The 18207-nt window shown below is 41.1% G+C and overlaps 1 protein-coding gene and 1 long non-coding RNA gene across 2 annotated transcripts in view; both read left to right on the top strand.

Annotated features, from left to right (window-relative positions):
* LOC145400827 (uncharacterized) overlaps window positions 1–2000 on the top strand; it is a 63640-nt gene extending 61640 nt beyond the window's left edge. Inside the window, exons 6-7 of the mRNA XM_080273263.1 lie at window positions 395–514; window positions 1460–2000. Of these exons, the coding sequence (XP_080129389.1) occupies window positions 395–514; window positions 1460–1693 (354 nt within the window). The 3' untranslated portion in view covers window positions 1694–2000. The remainder of the gene's footprint in view (window positions 1–394; window positions 515–1459) is intronic.
* Window positions 2001–12278: 10278 nt separating this feature from the next.
* On the top strand, window positions 12279–15197 carry LOC145400679 (uncharacterized). Its single transcript, XR_013897479.1, has 2 exons — window positions 12279–13862; window positions 13932–15197. It is a non-coding gene; the product is annotated as an uncharacterized LOC145400679 (long non-coding RNA).
* The last annotated feature ends 3010 nt before the right edge of the window (window positions 15198–18207 follow it).

The raw sequence follows: 18207 nt of genomic DNA, 5'->3' as shown, positions 1-18207 counted from the left end.
ATCGGTAGTGTGGTGTTGGGGTTGAAGCAGCAAGGGAAGTGAAATGCCTACCAGTTTATTCTTGGACTTTCTTACGTGGATGATCCGTAGCCAAAAATGTATCCCCATTGAACTCAAGTTATATGTGACGGGATATACTGTCAGTTGTTATGCAATGGATTTTTTTTTTTCAAGTATATCCGTATCATAAAATGAGGACTTGCTGTATAGGTATAGTTCTACATCTGGTTATAAATTTAGAGTTCATGATTGTTTGTGATTTGATTTGTTATTATGGTTATGATTTTTTTAAATGTATTCCCCCCCCCTGTTAACCAAATAGCCTACTTGATCTGCCACTGCCCTCACCTCACCCCCTCCCTCTCACACTAATCCAGGCCCATTTTCTCAACAGCTAAATCACTGGCAACTTCCGTCGTGTTCTCGAGCGGACAAGATTCTACACTCCATCTTTCTGGTGTGTCTGGTGATCATGTCTGCCTGCGCCACCATCACCATTATATGCTTCAAACAGGTAATTGGTAGGAGAAGGAGAGGCAGACTGAGGGACCTATCCGTTCAGTCCAGTGATGTGTTTTGGTGTCATGTTCTTGCTGCACCAGATGCTTTTACTCAACCTTGGAAAGACTCTTGTTTTAAGAGGTTAATGAAGGCTATATTTAATCCCTCTAATTCAGAAGGTCTTGAGCTTGATAAAATCACCTGGAGAAGGCAGGAGGTAAAAAAAAAAAAAATATCTAGAAATGAGAGAATGAAAACTGAAAGTGCAAGGGTCTGACCAAACCCTCAGTTTTTACCATAATTTCTGAAGCATGTTTTAACAGTACAAACATGTTTGATGTTTCTGGTGCTGAGCCTACTCTGTATTGTTAAATGCAGTCTGATCACCTCTAACAATTACAGGTGCTTCATAAATGACTGCCAGAAATAAGGTACTTACTGGCACCTTCTCACTCTGTTGTATTAATCTTCATTCTGACTTTTTTCTCAGCTAAGGATAGGGTGAGGTAGAATCCAGAAAACAAGGAGAGTGGAAGCTTGAAAGTATCAACAACATGCCCAGTGAGGTGGGCCATGCAATTATTCACACATCATTCAAGCCCTTGGAATCCTGGCTGCACTTCACAGGCCTTCAGTAACTACTTGCACATACTGTTTTATCACCGGTATTCAGTGTAGCTGTCCTCCTTCCCGTACACTAATTAGATGAAATCGGTCCATTGCCAGTCAAGTGAGAAATGGAGGGCCAAACTCTAGCCATGTGCTTTTCCATACATGTTTCATCCATCCATCTCATTCCCCTGTGAGTCCCTGGGGTGCCAAGCCTTTGTCATGTACTCCGTCATCCATGGTTCATCCAGCCAACTCAGCCACTACATAGTTCATCCAGCCATCTGAGCCCCTTTTCAGTTCCCCACAACAGCTTCGATACTCACACATTCTCCTCTCCCCCAAGCAGGATCGGGTGCCTCAGAAAAAGCCGGATGATGCAGAACTCACGAAGTCCGAGGTGGTGACCCTGACCTGCGGGGTGCTCTTCTTCGTGGCATTTTTTGTGGCCATGTACGTGGAGGTGAAGGCACGAAACACGCTGTACCGGCTCTTTGCACGCTTCCTTTACCTCAATCAGACGTGGCACATAGCAGAATACGACAGACGGAGGGACTCACAGGTTGGACACGCGCCAGTCTAGCAGAGGACTCGGATCGGATGAGGAAGAGGAGGATTACCCAGAAAGATCAAAGAATGTGTGTATATATGAGGGAGAGGGTGTGTGTAGAGGACAAGAGTGTGTGGTTTTATACCTGTGGAAAAAGGAGTGTAGCTTCTGAAGACAAGAATGTAAATTTTATTATCTGAAAAAGAGGGTGCACTACAATACATACTACATATACACATACATACAAGGTGTGTAGTTTCTGGAAGGTGAGAGTGTGCAGTTTTATACCTGAGAAAGAGGGTGTATTGTGTTTTGAAGGCAACGGTTTCCATTTATGTATTTTCAGAAGAAGGTGTGCATGTGTCTCTTGAGGACGAGCATACATTGTTTTATATCAGAGGGAGAGAGTTTGTAGTTCCCTGAAGACGACAGTGTGCATTTGGCAGTCTGAAGAGGATGGTGTGTAATTTTTGAGGATGAGAGTGACAGTGTGTAATTTAATACTCTTGAGATGCGGGTGTGTAGTCTCCTGAAATGGGTGTGTAGGCGTGTATCCTTGGGCGAGGGTGTGTAGTTTTCAGGGATGAGAGTTTGTTACATGTGAAGCAGAAAGTGTATTATCTAAGAAGGTGTATAGTTTTGAAAGGTGATAAAATGTTCTTATACCTGAAGAAGGAGGTGTGTGTAGTGTTGCATTTACAGTATGTCCACCGAATAGGTTGACTTTTTAGTAGTAGTTTCTTCTTCCTTTCATCTTCCCTTTTTTCCCCCCCTTCTTTTCATTTTTTTCTTCATCATCATCATCATTTTCCTCTTCTTTGTCTTCGTCTTCTTCTTCTTATTCTTCTTCCTCTTCTGCTTTTTCTTGTTCTGCCATCATTTTTGCCGTTAAGTCCACCATAAGTTTCCGAAAAATGGCCTTTAAGTTCCATTGTTACTTCTGTATCTGACCTACCAGTTTCCTCTAATTTTCAGTACCAGTACCAGTTTATGAGAAAAGTTATGATATTTTGGATTGCCTTGCTGATGTTGTACAGGTGGTTTTCATTTTAAGTTATGTAGACCTTAAACTTTGGGTAGTTAGCCTGTACATTAATTCCTCATTTAACATGTTTTCTCACTATCCATCTACTGCCAGATGCCTTAATCCCATAAGGGGTAGCCACAGACAAAATGCCTCTCATGTTGCCCTGTCCCCTGCCATTTTGCTGCCCTTCCCCCAGCTTACATCCCCCTCTCTCTTATACCTCTCCACTCCATCCCTCCATCTCATCCTCAGCCTTGGAACTATTTATTATAAAGGTGTTAATCAGAATTGGAACACACATGGCACATCAATGTTCATTATTAAGTGGTAATGTGCAGTGAAAGATTGGTAGAACTTACACACAAGCATTCCTTTATCATTTCTTTAATTTACTTACGGACTCTGACTTTTAATACATATAGACACACTAGATTACAACATTAAATATATAGTGGTACTTATTTATAGCATTTAATGTGATTCTTTCTTATTTGAGGATATTATCTTTCATGCTGGAACATAATGCTCATTTACAGCAATTCCTACTTATCGCTGTAGTTCTTAGGAATAGGTTTACTTCGTTAAATGTGGAATTTCTGTATTTACATTCTTTAAGGATTGGAAGTCATTAGTAGAACTGGTGGATCCTTTCTACCTGTCAATCTGTCTGTCCATCTATCTATCTATAGCCAGATACCATAATCCTGTACGGGGTGGCCGTTTGAATCAGTTGTTTCATATGGGGAGTGGCTCTAACCTTCCGCCAACCCACCTTTTGACGTGTAGGGAACACGTATGGTCTCCGCTGGACACTATATATGTGGAACTACTGTAATTCTTCATTATACACAATTCTTAAAATCAAGACACATAATTAACAGAGCATCTGGATAAATTTGCTACATACTCAGTCACTCATCAGGCCTTCAGAGTTCTCAGCTTTTCTCTGACAAAAAACTACAAAATGAAAGCTATGGATATTAATACAGTACTTCAGGAATCAGCCCTTCACATCCGACAAAGATTCCCAACCCCTTTTTGCACAGGTGATGGCCAGGTGTTGTCAGATTGGAGGGTTCTTTTGACTAGGAACCAAGAAGACTCATTCCCACCCCATCATCATTCCATTGCAACTTCCACCTTCCCACATTTTTGTACAGTACTATTTTTTCATCGTCATCATTATCATCATCATCATCATCAACAAAAACGTCATCATTCATCAGTATCATTCATCATCCTCATCCTCATCCTTGGTTACTATTCAAATCACCCCTCTAATCTGACTACGCCTGACCATCAGCTGAGCTTAAAAGGGAATTGGGATCTTTACCAATTAAAAACAAAGCAGTTAATAGACTTTTGTATTCTAACTGAAAGCCATGAAACAACTCTTTGCATCAGTGGCATAGAGGAAGGTGTTGAGGGTGATATGCATGCAAGAAATACATAGGAAGAGGTTTTTGTGAAGTCTGTAGAACACTAAGATTTTGACCCTGTGTCCTACACCATAAACAGGACCTTAATGCCTTCACTCCGTTGACTTATTTTTCTTATTATTCATGCCTTCTTCTTCAGACAGTTTTATCAAGCTTTGGGGAGACACAGGACCTTAATATCTTCACTCTGTTGACTTATTTTTTCTGTTATTTATGCCATCTTTAGTTTTATCCAGCCTTGGGGAGACTTTTTCTTGCATTAAAAAAAAAAATAATAATAAAATAATTAACCCACATATATTCAGTACAAAAAGTCATCCCTGAGCTGAATTTTGCCTGGAAATGGGAAGAAGGAAATTGAAAGTACATTATCAGATGAAAGGGGTTAATTACATAGACCTTGTAATTATGTACACCCCATAAGCACACCTCTTAATTACACACACCTCTTCTTCAGAATCAGGGTGTGGTTTATATGCAGACTTGGCTTTATTTGACCAGTGTTGCTCCTGTCGGTAAGAAAAACACAAACATTGATCACATCCCCATCCCCAGAGCCCTTTTTCTGATTTACGGATTTACCGGACACTGTAGTACATGTCTTTCAGTCCTGAGGAAGAAAAAACACATCATCTATACGCTGTCCATTTTAACTTGGCCCAAAATTGCCATCGCTGCATCATGGGTGTGAGTTGTAGCAAGAGAATAACACTAGAATTTGGTGCAAGTCACAAATAAATTCAGGGGAAGGGATTTAGAGCTGTAGTATCATTTTATTGTGTTATTCTGCCATTGAGGTATAAGAATAAGCTCCAGAAATGAGAGATAATGCTGCAGGAATGAAGAATAAGCTGTGGCAATGGGAAATAAGCTTCAGAACTGAGAAGTAAGCAGCAGAAACAAGAAATAAGCTGCAGAAACACGAAATAACCAGCAGAAGCAAGAAATAAGCTGCCAAAATGAGAAATAAGCTGCAGAAACAAAAAAATAGGCTATAGGACAAAAATCTGCCAAGTTGAAGTGGACAAACCTATTACCATAATCACCGTTCATGACGAAAATCATCTCGGTAGTTGTGTATGTTTGGGGTCTTGCAAGGAGGAGTGTATGGTACGAGTGACGTCGCTAGTCTTGGTTGTTCCCTCCCTCCGTTCTTCATATAGCTTATGGCATCGGTGGGATTTTAAGTTACTGATTCCACGCGGAGCTTCAGTTATCAATGCAGCTTGTCAGTTATTCACGCAGAACTCGGTCTCTGCAGCCCAATGGTGTAGTTTTTATTTCCTTTACCTCCTTATTTAGTTGAAGGGAGATATTTGTGATTGGCGGATAATAAAAGGCCTTCATTCACCCTACCTCCCGTTAGAGCTCCTTTCGAACCTAAATCACATACTTAGAGCTCTTCTCCATCTTCAGTAAGACACTTTACTAGTAGCCCAAGTCGGTGGCCAATGCATCATCGTAGTGAAGGGGTTAGGTTATCCACAGAGAGCTTCGCTTACCCACACGGGACTTGAGTTATCCGCGCAGCTTCTTCAGTTATCCGAGCAGAACGTAACCCCTTTGAGTCGGGTGATGTATGCTGTTGATTTATTTGTGCTGTCTCTGTGTAATTTATTTCAGTGTAGGGGTAGACTTTGTAGTGAAGGGGCCAGGTTAGAGGCAGACAAGCATTAGGATAGTGAGGATAGAGGCAGAGGAAGATATTTTGAGGATAGAGACAGAGGAACATTGGGAGGATAGTGAAGATAGAGGCAGAGGAACATTAGGATAGTGAGGATAGATGCAGAGGAACATTAGAAGGAAAATGAGGATAGAGGTAGAGGAACATATAGTGAGGATAGAGCCAGAGGAACTTTGGGAGGATAGTGGGGATAGAGGCAGAGGAACATATAGTGAGGATAGAGCCAGAGGAACATATAGTGAGGATAGAGCCAGAGGAACATTAGGGGGTTAGTGAGGATAGACGCAGAGGAACATTGGGAGGATAGTGAGGATAGACGCAGAGGAACATATAGTGAGGATAGAGCCAGAGGAACATATAGTGAGGATAGAGCCAGAGGAACATTGGGAGGATAGTGAGGATAGACGCAGAGGAACATATAGTGAGGATAGTGAAGGGAGACCTGCTGAATAAATTTGTCTCGTAAGCAAGAATGAAAGCAAGAACACACCATTGGACTGAAGAGGCTAAATTTGGCCAGGTAAAGCTTCACATACCCTTGCTGTTCTGGGCTTCTTGAGTGTGGGATGATGATGGATGTATTATTATTATTATTGTTGGCTTTATCATTATTATTATTATCATTTTTCATCCTACACAGCTTCTCAGTGTACTTAGTTAAAGGCGGTAATCCTGTACAGTAATAGGAAATGTACCGGTGCTGAGGAAACAGGTGGAAATGGGCACGTCCCGATTAAACGTGTGGGTGATAATAGACTAAGCACAGATGTCCAGGAAATGTTCGTTGGTGTTAAGGGAATGTCGATGATACGGACACTAAAATGTTTATGATCTAGGCACTAGAGATGATGTGTAAAATAGGCACATTCGTGAAGAAAATGTGCATGTTCATTGGCACTAACAGAAATGTGATTGAAAATAAGGATAGGCCTAGGGAATTTGTGCTTGGTGATAGGCAGTTGCGTAAAGAAAATGCACTTGATATTAAGGACAAAAAAAAATAAAATAAAATAGAAATAAACACATGCATAAAAACTGGTTAGAAAAAAAAAATTGGCCTGAAAATAAAACACATGCATAAGAAAAGTGTGCATGAAAATTGGGGGGGGGAAACTAGTGTGAAGATAAGCACATCCATAAGAAAGGTGTGTAGGAAAATTGGGGGGAAAAACAAAAGGAAAAAAATCAATATATGCTTAAGAATAGTGTCACAAAAATTGGTACACGTGTCAGTCATAGATTCTGCTTTCTCTCTGTCCGTACTTCTGGGTGAAAGGATATCGTGTTCATGGCCTTAAATTGGGCAAAGATTTGTTGTTGATGGTCCAGTTTTTTTTTTACTGGTCTAGGAACTCTTGTGAATTGTTTGTTTAGTCCCTCAGGGCCTCCAACAACCTTCATATTGTTGTTGTTGTTGTTGTTGTGGCCCCAGATGGACTGTCGGCTTATGTTTTTTGCGGTTGACTGTCCTCCATTTGGGGTTAGGGAAGGAGGGATGCTTTGTGTAACTCGGCAGTTGAGCCTCCTGGTTATGTCAGTGCCACCATGTGAAGGCATCCCTCTCCAGCACCACAACCACCTTAACACTGAACCACGGATCTCCACCTGGTATGAAACCTGTATGAAGCCCCAGCCGTGACCCTTTCAGTCAGGGATGGGGAGAGAGAGCAAGCAGGAACCACGACTTACAACTGTACAAGTGATGGATAAAATCTGAAGGGGAAACACAGATAAACCGGTGCCTCACAGTCCTTCAGGATAACCATGTCCTTCGCTGCATTTAGTTATTAAGTTGTATAAGGTGGATTGGGGTCTGGTGGAACAAGAACAAAAGTTACAAAGTGTTGGTGTGGAAGTAGACACCAGAAATGTACATAATATTAGGATTATGTAAGCCCTGGATAACCAAACTTTAGCCTGTGTTTTCTTTTTGTATTTTTGTGTTTTTTGTATTTTGTACATATTGTTTACCATGTCAGAGCTTTTCAGGAAACTCTTGGCTCTGCTATAACGTGTTCTAGTCTACCCTGGGGACCTTCAGGCCAGACACTGCATGGTATCGGGATAATTAGTTGTATACAGTAGGTGCATTCACAGACAAGTCTACAATCTCCCTCTTTTCGTATATACTATATATGTATACATATACCGGTATATATATATATATATATAGTAACAACAGGGAATTGATGGCAAGTTTGTAAACCGAGGCCTGGGCATTTGTATAAACCGGTGTTTTAGATTATAGGTTACATGGAAAAAAAAACAAAAAAAAATGTGGTGGAAGGAGGAAATTAGAGGCATTATTGTTATAACCAGCCAGGATGAACTCTGGAACTGGGCACTTATTAACAGGTAGATAGTAATTTGAACACCTGAGTATCATTTACAGTTGCAGTCATTACTGTTTTGCTCATGTGGGGCTGAGAATGACTGAAGCGAGATTACAGGCGGGTCCCGTTATGCGTGTGGGATGTGTTGATGGAGAATTAAATGGTGGAAACTTGTATAATGGAGCAGGGGGGTGGGGGTGAAAACTCATATAACAGAGTACATACCGGTAACTTCTGGGAATAATAGGATAAGGTTAATTGACCCAACTAGCATAACTGACTTTGGGCCTGATTCACCCATTCTCGTATCACTGGTTTTTCATATACAGTACCAGATGCTCCTATAATGAGACCCACCTGTGCAGTACACTACAACCCCTCCAACCAGCTTAACCATTACAACACTTCATTCACTTTAACTGGGTGTAAAATTGCCAGGCTGCCATCTTCAGTGCTGTGACGTAATGAGAACTGTAGAATATGCTGCTGGTCACAAAGAAGTGCTGTGCAAAGGATGTGGAGTTGCAGTACTGTCTTCTTCTTCCTCTGAGCTATGGGAAATAAGATGCAAAAGGCAAGAAAGCTCCCACCCAGTTAAAATGAAGAAAGAGTTTGGTAAGATCTCATTGGGTTTTGACAGTTTCAGGGCTGTGGGAAAGAACCATTGACTGCAGCCGTACGTGACTCATTAGTTAGAAGACAAACAAAATCCAACTTTAAACTAGTCAAAATAAAGCTCAACGTAAGCATTTCATACCTTGGCAAACCACAATAAGTCCTCGTTATATCCCTCCCTTTTCCCATGTCAATTTTTGCTCTTAAATCCCTAGTATATCAAAGAAAAAATCTGTCAAGGCCCCAGTGCCGTATATGAAGTTGGGATTTCAGTTTCCCTCCAATTTACACTACCAGTTGTGTGAAAAAAGGTTGATATATATATTTTTTTTTACACCCCCCTGGATTATAACGAGGACCGCCTGTGTTAGTCAAAGTAGAGTGTCAGTTGTTTTGGCTGTGGGTCCCTGGCCAGCTCTCTGCTCCTCTGTTTAATGTTATCGCTGTATTCTTTTTGTATCTTGCATTTTTTTTTTTTTTTTTTTTTTTTTCACTGGGATAACTCTGCAATGCAATTATATATATATACACACTCACGTACGCATTCAGTGTACTAATGTGTACTGTTAGGTTCGGTTTTGGTGTGTGTGACAGTTATGGTCTGCTGAAGTCTGCACTGCTTTGGAATCGTCCCAGTCTGGTCCAGCCCAACTCACATCAGCCAGGGTCACCCCATCTCAGCCTAATGTGTCACAGCCTAACAAAGTAACATAGTCTAACTTAACCTAACCCAGCATAACCTAGTCTAACCTAAACTGAACCTGATATAACTTAGCCTGACCTAACCTAACCCAACCTAGATTGATCTACCCCACCCTAGCCTAACCTAACCTAACCTGACTCAACCTTCTTTGGTGATATTTCTAAACAGTAGTACAATATTTAACACATGACAAGACCAATAGTACCCTGGGTTAGGAGTTTAATTCCAGCCTGGTGCGGAATCCAACTTTGACGAGAAAAGAGAAAGTTTTGTGATGTTCACCCCCACAGGAGAAGTGAGGTGAAAAGTCCGCAACGTCAGACACCTTCGAGGAGTGTTGTGATGATTTGTGGCTCTAGGGTGGGTGTCGCAGTTAAGCCTTTTGGTGTTATGGCGTATTATTTACCGTATTATTATTATTATTATTATTATTTTGTATTTTTTCAGTTAAACTCTTCGGTTATGGACTATTATTTTTACTTTTTTTTTCTGTGTTTTTTCCTCTCACCAGATGATTTTTACTAAGGCTAAGAGTGTCGGAAGTGGAAGAGGTAGATATATTGTAACTTTCTACTCTTTCCCCGCAAGAGGCCGCTCCTAAAGTGAAAAGAAGCATTTAGAGGTAAAAAAAAGGCCGCTCCTAAACTGAACAGAAGCATCTGGAAGTGAAAAGAATAGATTGATAGTATGTGTCATTGGATTTAAGCTTGACGTCTTTTCTAGCTCAATCTTGGGACCTCCTCAAGATTTATGAGAGGTCCTCCTTGAGTTATATAAAGTCATCAGGGTGTGTGTGTGTGTGTGGTGTGTGTGTGTGTGGTGTGTGTGTGTGTGTGTGTGTGTGTGTGTGTTTTATTTAATGGAAGGAAGAAGGAACCAAAGGCCAGGAGCCGACAGATTTGTTGCCTCTCGGAAAAAACAAAAACAAGATAACAGAGAGCCAAATTCAAGATCAGTTCACTTGATTTACTGAAAAATACATGCCCCTTGAATCCACTAACTTCTTGTGTAGTTTCTCCCTTTAACCTCCAGATGGCAGCTTTGTGGATACTTTTCATACTGGAGGGGTGTTGATATAGCCTTCATCAACTCCTTCAGTACTGGAGTGGAATAAAATAATTGAATAAAATTTTGCAGTGGTGGTGCAGCTATGATGATGTCCCTGTGTTGCATCAATGGGCTAATTTCTTCACTGTTAGAGGTGACTTTATTTTGGTATATTTTTGGAACTTTTGGAAAATGTTGTTGTACCTTATTAAGCTTTGAAGTGAAGGGGCAGGCAAATGCTGTACCAGATCCCTTGCCTCTCTGGCGTGTTTATCATTTAAGGAAGCTCCCTAACACCTCATCCTAACTGACTTATTTTGCTTATTACTTCTTACTGCTCTTCTCTGTGTTATTTAAGTCATTCCAGTACCACTATTTTCATTATAAATAATATACAAATTGACATTATAAATAATATACAAACTGACATAACCAGCTGTATCCAAAAATAAATTGCCAAGGAAGAGGTGCTAGGGAACTTCCTTAACTGGCAGGAATGTGGATCTCCGAGCTTAATAAAATCGTCTGAAGATAGCAAGAACTAAGGAAAGAAAATGTGAGCATATTGAAGGCCTTAAGCTGGGTAAAAGTCAATTGCAGCTTAACCCCTACACGCCGGGGGGTTTCCGATGTTGCACGCTCCTCCTTACGGGGGATATCCATGACGGAGAAAAATACCCTTACTTCAAACCCTAATATTTGCCAAACTATAATAGCTAGAGAAAAAATTATAGATACATAAGAATCATCAACTCTTCCTCTTCCAAATGAAATGAAAGTATCCCCACATCTGCAGGAGGTCCCATCTGATGAGTACGGATGAGTTAAAGTTCAGAGGGTGGCAGGAAGATGCTTGCGGCTATACACATCAACCGCCATTGCTCTGCCCCCAAAATCGTAATGGCTGTACACGTCAGCCGGCAGTTAGAGGTTAATAATAGGGTGATTCACATATATAATACTCCACTTACACTCCGTTGGCTGATCTCTCGTGGGTTGTGGGGACGGCTTAGTTGGTGTTTTCAGTGTCTACCCAGCATCATTTATTCATTTCCTGCCCCTGCTGCCACACGCCACTTAATCATTTTCCACACCCACTGTCACAACCACACCATTTATTCATTTTCCACGTCCACTGCCACAACCACACCATTTATTCATTTTCCACACCCACTACCACAACCACACCATTTATTCATTTTCCACACCCACTACCACAACCACACCATTTATTCATTTTCCACATCCACTGCCACAACCACACCATTTATTCATTTTCCACATCCACTGCCACAACCACACCATTTGTTCATTTTCCATGCCTACTACCACAACCGCACCATTTATTCATTTTCCATGCCCACTGCCACAACCACACCATTTATTCATTTCCTCTCGGCACTGCCACAACCACACCCACACCCACACCAGCCAACTGAGCCGTATCTGCAACACATGAGATGTCGCCACATGAATTTCAACTGAATCATTATTACTAGCCACCCTCTGTAGTAATGAAAACCTGATTGAACTGAAGGGGTTAATGGAGGTACTGTAATTTCTAACGAGGTCAAAGGTCAGTGAAATGGTTGTTGATAGGCAGGGTGTACAGACGGCTATTTCCCTTTTATTATTATTGTTTTCTTTTTAATAGAATTTCTTTAAACAAGGGCTAATTGTACCCAGGTGCATCCATATCAGTGAAAGGGTTTTGTGTAAGAGTGTGTGTGTGTGTGTGTGTCTGGAGAGAGAGATTGAGTGTAAGAGTGTGTGTGTGTGTGTGTGTCTGGAGAGAGATTGAGTACAGTTTACATGGTTGTATAAATTTTTGTACCCATGAATGCAGAATTACATAAAATGAATTTAAAACTGTTATTATCATCACTGTTATTACTATTAATGATAATAATAATATTATTATTATTATTATAATTATTATTATTATTATTATTACAGTACTCATTAATGCCAATTACATAATATGACTCTTCGTCATATGCACTCACTTCGTTAATAACATACTGATTTCAAGTGTAAGTGTTTAGGAAGTTTCTGAAATTGTATGCTTAGTATGCTGAAGTTTAAGAAAAAGGAGTTGTCTTTTTTTGTAAGCTGAGGATTTAAAGCTGTAACTATGAATGGAATTATTGTTAAACTATTTTTTAAAACTTTGTAACTGATCCTTGTAAATGAGGCAGCACTGTAACCATATGTGTTTACTTTGAGGGGAAATATTGTTGAACTGTTTTGAATATGTACCCATGCATAGTGATTTTTTTTTTTTTTTTTTTTTTTTTTTTTTTGAGGAGTTTTGTCATTAAATTCTGTAACCGAATGCTCAGTACTGTAACCAGGAGTGGAATCATTGTTGAGGTTTTCAGAATTTGTACCCAGAGAGAGACCAGTATCATTCTTTTTGTAAGTGGAGGCTGAAGTTATGTAAATGGCCCCGTAACCAAGTGAATGGACACTGTACCCATGTTGTTATTGTGAGTGATATAATCTTCTGAAGTTATAGAGAGAGATTTTTTTTATTTTATGTATGGTGAAGATTTTTGTAAGTGTATCTTGTAACCGAATGAATCAGCATTAGGCTTTATTTGACTTTACTTGCTGTCGGTTCAGATGTGGCGTATGGAAGAATTTTTGTGATGGCTGCTGATATTAAGTGCCATTTCTGTCTTGATGTTCGTCTGTGGTGTATGAAGCTGCTGTGGTGTGTATTGTGATTATTGGATACCTAAGATGACCCAGCCTGACCCACTCGACCCAGTACCTAAGATGACCCAGCCTGACCTCCTTACCCAGCCCTCCTGTAACCTGCCCTCTTTACCCAGCCTGCCCTTACTTAGCTGATCCATCAAATCCAACCCTGACAGCTTAATTTGCTCCCCATACCCTACCTGACCCTATCTAACCTGACCTGACCTTGTGACCTGTGGCGTAACTTAATAACTGTAGCCTCCATAACTCAATGACACTAAACACTCTACCAGTGTAACCCAGATAAAGCTAACCTAACTTTACCTAACATCCTTACCTTTCCCTTTGCTATCCCTCTCCTCCGTTCCCGCTCAGACTTATCCTAATCTGATCTAGTTGACAATTACTACCCAGTGTAAGCCAGCCAGGAATTTATCAGTAACTTTATAATGAAAAATGAAGTGTTTATAGGAAAGGGAAAAATTACTTCTGGCTTGTAGTAAGATCCGACTTGCAGCTGCCCGAGAAACACAATATTCACCTGGACGCGTTTTCATGGTTCATAGGTTGCCGTGTGCCTGTTGGTGTGAGGTGTTGCTGCTGTTGGTGTGAGGTGGTGTTGCTGGTGTGAGATGGTGTTGCTGGTGTGAGGTGGTGTTGCTGGTGTGAGATGGTGTTGCTGCTGTTGGTGTGAGGTGGTGTTGCTGCTGTTGGTGTGAGATGGTGTTGCTGTAGGTGTGAGATGGTGTTGATGGTGTACATGTGGGAGGGTGTTGCGCAGTGGCTCTGTGTATAAAGCACCCCGACTAACCCAGCATATCCCTCTTTTTAAGTACCGTAGACCTCACTGCATCGTAGACATCACCGAACCGTAATCACTTAAGGCCTCATTCGTAAGCCTGAGAATGGGAGGGTGTTGGTATGCCCCTTAGGGTGATTGAAAGGGGTACCAGCCAAACATTTAACCATCAAATTTATAATCCAAGTCAGTTTAAATTGGATTGGCTAGGGATAGAGAGAGACCTTCGCCTACTTTTTCACATTTATGAAGTATATGGGGGAGGGTGGTGTGTTGGTGGGTTTGGGAGATATTACCAAGTTCAGACAAGAGTGGATTGAGTTTCCTTGCCTCAATCCTCTATGCTGTTGATGGGGCAAAAGGGATTGGATGGACGGAGAGAAAGTGAGAAGCACGAAGGCCTTTTTGTGTGGGCTAATTTTCATTCATCATTAACCCTTTCACTGTAACAACTTTTTCTTTTTCATTCCTGCTACCTCCAGATCATTTTTTCCAGCTCAAGAGAGACATTTTGAACTGGAGGGCTTAGATATTGGCCTCATTAAGCTCAACAGTATAGTAGATCTCTTTCGTTAATAAAAATCATATGGAGGTAACAAGGATATGAACATTGTAGTGAAGGGATTATGTAATAGTTGAGTGGCCTTCAGTGAGGATATGGTATTTACGTGCAAGGTAGAGAATTCAAATATATATAAAAACCAAATCCCCCCCAGTTTTTTTTCCAGTGGCCATCAAAAACCATAGGCATACCAATACTTTCACAGTCTCAGTGTTAAGAATGGGGCCGTTCTAAGCTTAGATTCACCCATAATGCTAGAGTTTATTCGAGGTACAAAATGCTCTTAGCCACCACACTTATAATTAAAGAAAAAAAAAAATCCCTGTCCTTCTGCTGTATAAAAATGTAAAAAAAAAAAAGTATATATAAATACAGGTATGTATAGTATATAATTCGGGTAATCCATGTATTTCAAGGTACATGGCTTGATAAGGGAAACTAGTTCTTCGTTTTTTGAAGACGGAATCACAAACGGAGGAGTGAGGGTGAGGGTCGCCCCGCCCTGCACCGCCCCCCGACCTCACTCCCCGTGCGGATGATGCAACTTCATGTCTTTTGTATGTCAGTGTTGGGCGCACTCTCGCTCCACACGTTATTTCATAAGATCAATAAAGAGAAAATCTGATTCTCGTATTCATTACCCATGGTCGCTCCTCAAGTAATAGTAAAGATGTGTGCAGGCAAAATGCTGCTTTAGCTACAAATTTCCTACAAGCACTTAGTGTTTCTGTGGTAGGTGGTGGTGACCATCATCCACTCACATGATGTATTGCTGCCTACTTCTTCACCTTTAACATTCTTTTTTTGTGTGTCTGCTCTCCTCACTGCCAGTTTCTCCTGTCTTTCCTGTCACTTTTGATTTCTTTCCTTTTCAGGTGGCTTTACCTTGGGTGACAAGCTAGATGGTTTCCTGTAAGCCAGGAAACTATTCAGTGCTGGGTGGTAACCATATAAGCAACCCATATGTGCTCCCTACGTGTCGATAGATGGGTTGGTGGAAGGTTAGTGCCCCTCCCAGTTAAACAACTAACTCAAACAACCACCCCCTTATGGGATTATGGTATCTGGCCATAATAGATAGATAGATTATTATTATTTTATTTTTTCAAGTTTACAAGTTGGACATACAAGCCTATTAACCACTAAGTCAACTACACATATCATTATATTTCCCTATATCTGTCCACTGAACATTAAGCTACAAGCTCATTTCAAAGGGCACATAAACTGAAGGTAGAGTGAGGACTTCATCCAGTCAATCCTAAGAACACATAGATCTTTATTACATCTCAACACTGTAGGCCTATTCCCTCTAAACCCTGCAGTTTTTCCCCTAGTCAACTCTTAACACTTGCAAGGGCCTCTGAAGCCTCTGAAAACAGTAAGGTAACCCCTCAGTGACCCTCCAATATACTCAATCACACCCCAGGGCCTCTTAAGGCCCTAAAGTTCCCCTCAGTGACCCTGCCCCCTCCCAACATACCCTAACACACCCCAGGTCCATTCAAGCCCAATTAGGTCCATTCAGAACCTTCATATTCAGTTAGGCTCAGATTAGTTCAGGTTTAACATTCACAGCTTAATCCATTCTAATCATTCTAGCCCATCTCGGCCTATGTCCTGACCAGACAACTTCAAGGCTACAGCATCACTTGTTTAGAATTGTTTTAGGTTTTAGATCCTTTGATCTCATTATATACATGAAGTCAGTATTTTAAAATGTAGGTGCATTCAGGTCATATCTTAGTACGCGTGTGCCAGGTATCGGCTCCATCAGTGAAGTGACATTACCGCGAGTCCGGGGGTTGGGGCAGGGGGCATGTGCCATGCAGATCCTTGACTTCTCAGTGATCCCCCCACTCCACCCCACCGCACCCCACCTCATTTGAAAATTATTATTTAATGGGTGCAGACTGTACAGCTGTAGGCCTCCCTGAAAAATGCTTGGCCCCCCCTTCCTCCCCACCGTATCAGTGCAATGGTTTTTGAGATTTGACTATTCAGGACAATGCTTAGGATTAGCCAAACCTCTGCATGGCGAGGTCGGGCGGCATAGGGAGGCAGGATGATAATATTACCCTTTCCGCAGCCTTATTGTTTGTGACAGCATGGAAAGGTAAGACTGACTGAGTGAAATATTTATTGTAAAGGTATACAGAGTACATATGCAACAGAAGGTGGTGGGTCTTGCCACGCGCCTTCAGCAAATGGTTATAAATTCGTGAGTATAGCCACTCACTCCAGCAAATAGTAGATATATAGCATATACTAGACAGTAGTTTGCTCCAGTGAATGGATTAACGTCTCTATATACCTCTTGAATCAGATTACTTTTTTACAGGTGTAATCTTGCCATTTTCCGATATTTTATACAGCTTACAAAACGCATCTGTTGAAGGCTATCCCTCAACTACGAAGTCTCAGAATAAAATTGTTCGGTGGGAGCAAAACTAAAATACAAAGTACTTCCTAGGGTTGAAAGGGGTTCAGGCCAAAATTACACAGATGTCTGAGCAGGGACATAAGAGATGTGGCATCTGTCCATGGGTTGTATATGTTTATTTAGAGGTGTCGTCTGCTTGGTCGGTGGCGCCATCTGTTGAGTCAAAGCGGCACCATGGCGTCTCTAAGGACAAGTCTTCCGATAAACAAATTAGTCCTTCATAACACCCCTGAAAACCTCATCCTCCGGCCACCCCAATTTGATCACGCAACGGAATCTTATAATACGTAATAAGTAAAGGGAATGGGAATGAAAGTGTTGTTAATTTATAGGGCCTGTGAGGTTAAAAGGGTGAAATATTCCTCCGCGGGAGTGCGTGCGCCGGCCCGTAGCAACTGAAGCCGTAGCCATAGTGATCACGGCCCTCCTGACAACAAACCAGGTACACTCCTTCAGTTTTTTATATTTACCCCATTTGTCTTGTGACTGGGAGTATTGCATGGCATGCCCAGGGTACCCTCATGGATTTTGGCATAATTTCAGTGCAATTTGAGCCTTGTATATTGGATTGGTCGGCGAGAAAACTAGGTATATAAGCCGAAAATGGCGGGATTTATATTTAGCAGTGGCAAATTACGCCTTTAAATCGATATCAGAGGGGAAGGAGGCATTGTGGCATTGAGAAGGGGTTGGACTGCACGTACGTCAATGCTCTTTAATGCCCTGGTAGTTGTATTTAGGCGGGGAGGTGAAGAATAGTCGGGTAATGTCGGGCTGGGTTAGACGGCCAGACATCCTCTGTGGGTTACTATGGCGACCGAGTGAACATATGACTTGCCATTCATGGAAATAATTAACCCCATTTAGCCATTATTAATCATCTGCGACTAATGTGGGTGTATCATTCACACCTGTCATTAATTTCCCTCCCCTCTCTTACCGTTCTGTTGGTAACTGATGGTGAATTCACGTAAATGATTATAAATATATATTATGTCATCATGTTTGGCAACATACGAAAGTTGCCATTTTAAATACTTATTAGCCTCTCGTTGTTTTCATTAAGAATATACCAAAATATATATTTATCAGACTATCAGTCATTAGAAATTGTATATTTACGAGATGCACGGAAAAATGGTAATCTTATTCTAGTAATTTTACTGTAATTTATGTTCCGTAAATTGCGTTA

The sequence above is a fragment of the Coenobita brevimanus genome, chromosome 53 (assembly GCF_032717465.1).
Source record: "Coenobita brevimanus isolate Jiangsu-jjx chromosome 53, ASM3271746v2, whole genome shotgun sequence".
In the NCBI taxonomy this organism is placed as follows: Eukaryota; Metazoa; Arthropoda; class Malacostraca; order Decapoda; family Coenobitidae; genus Coenobita; species Coenobita brevimanus.
The sequence above is the reverse complement of the archived record's forward strand: the minus strand, read 5'-3'. Positions and strand labels throughout refer to the sequence as shown.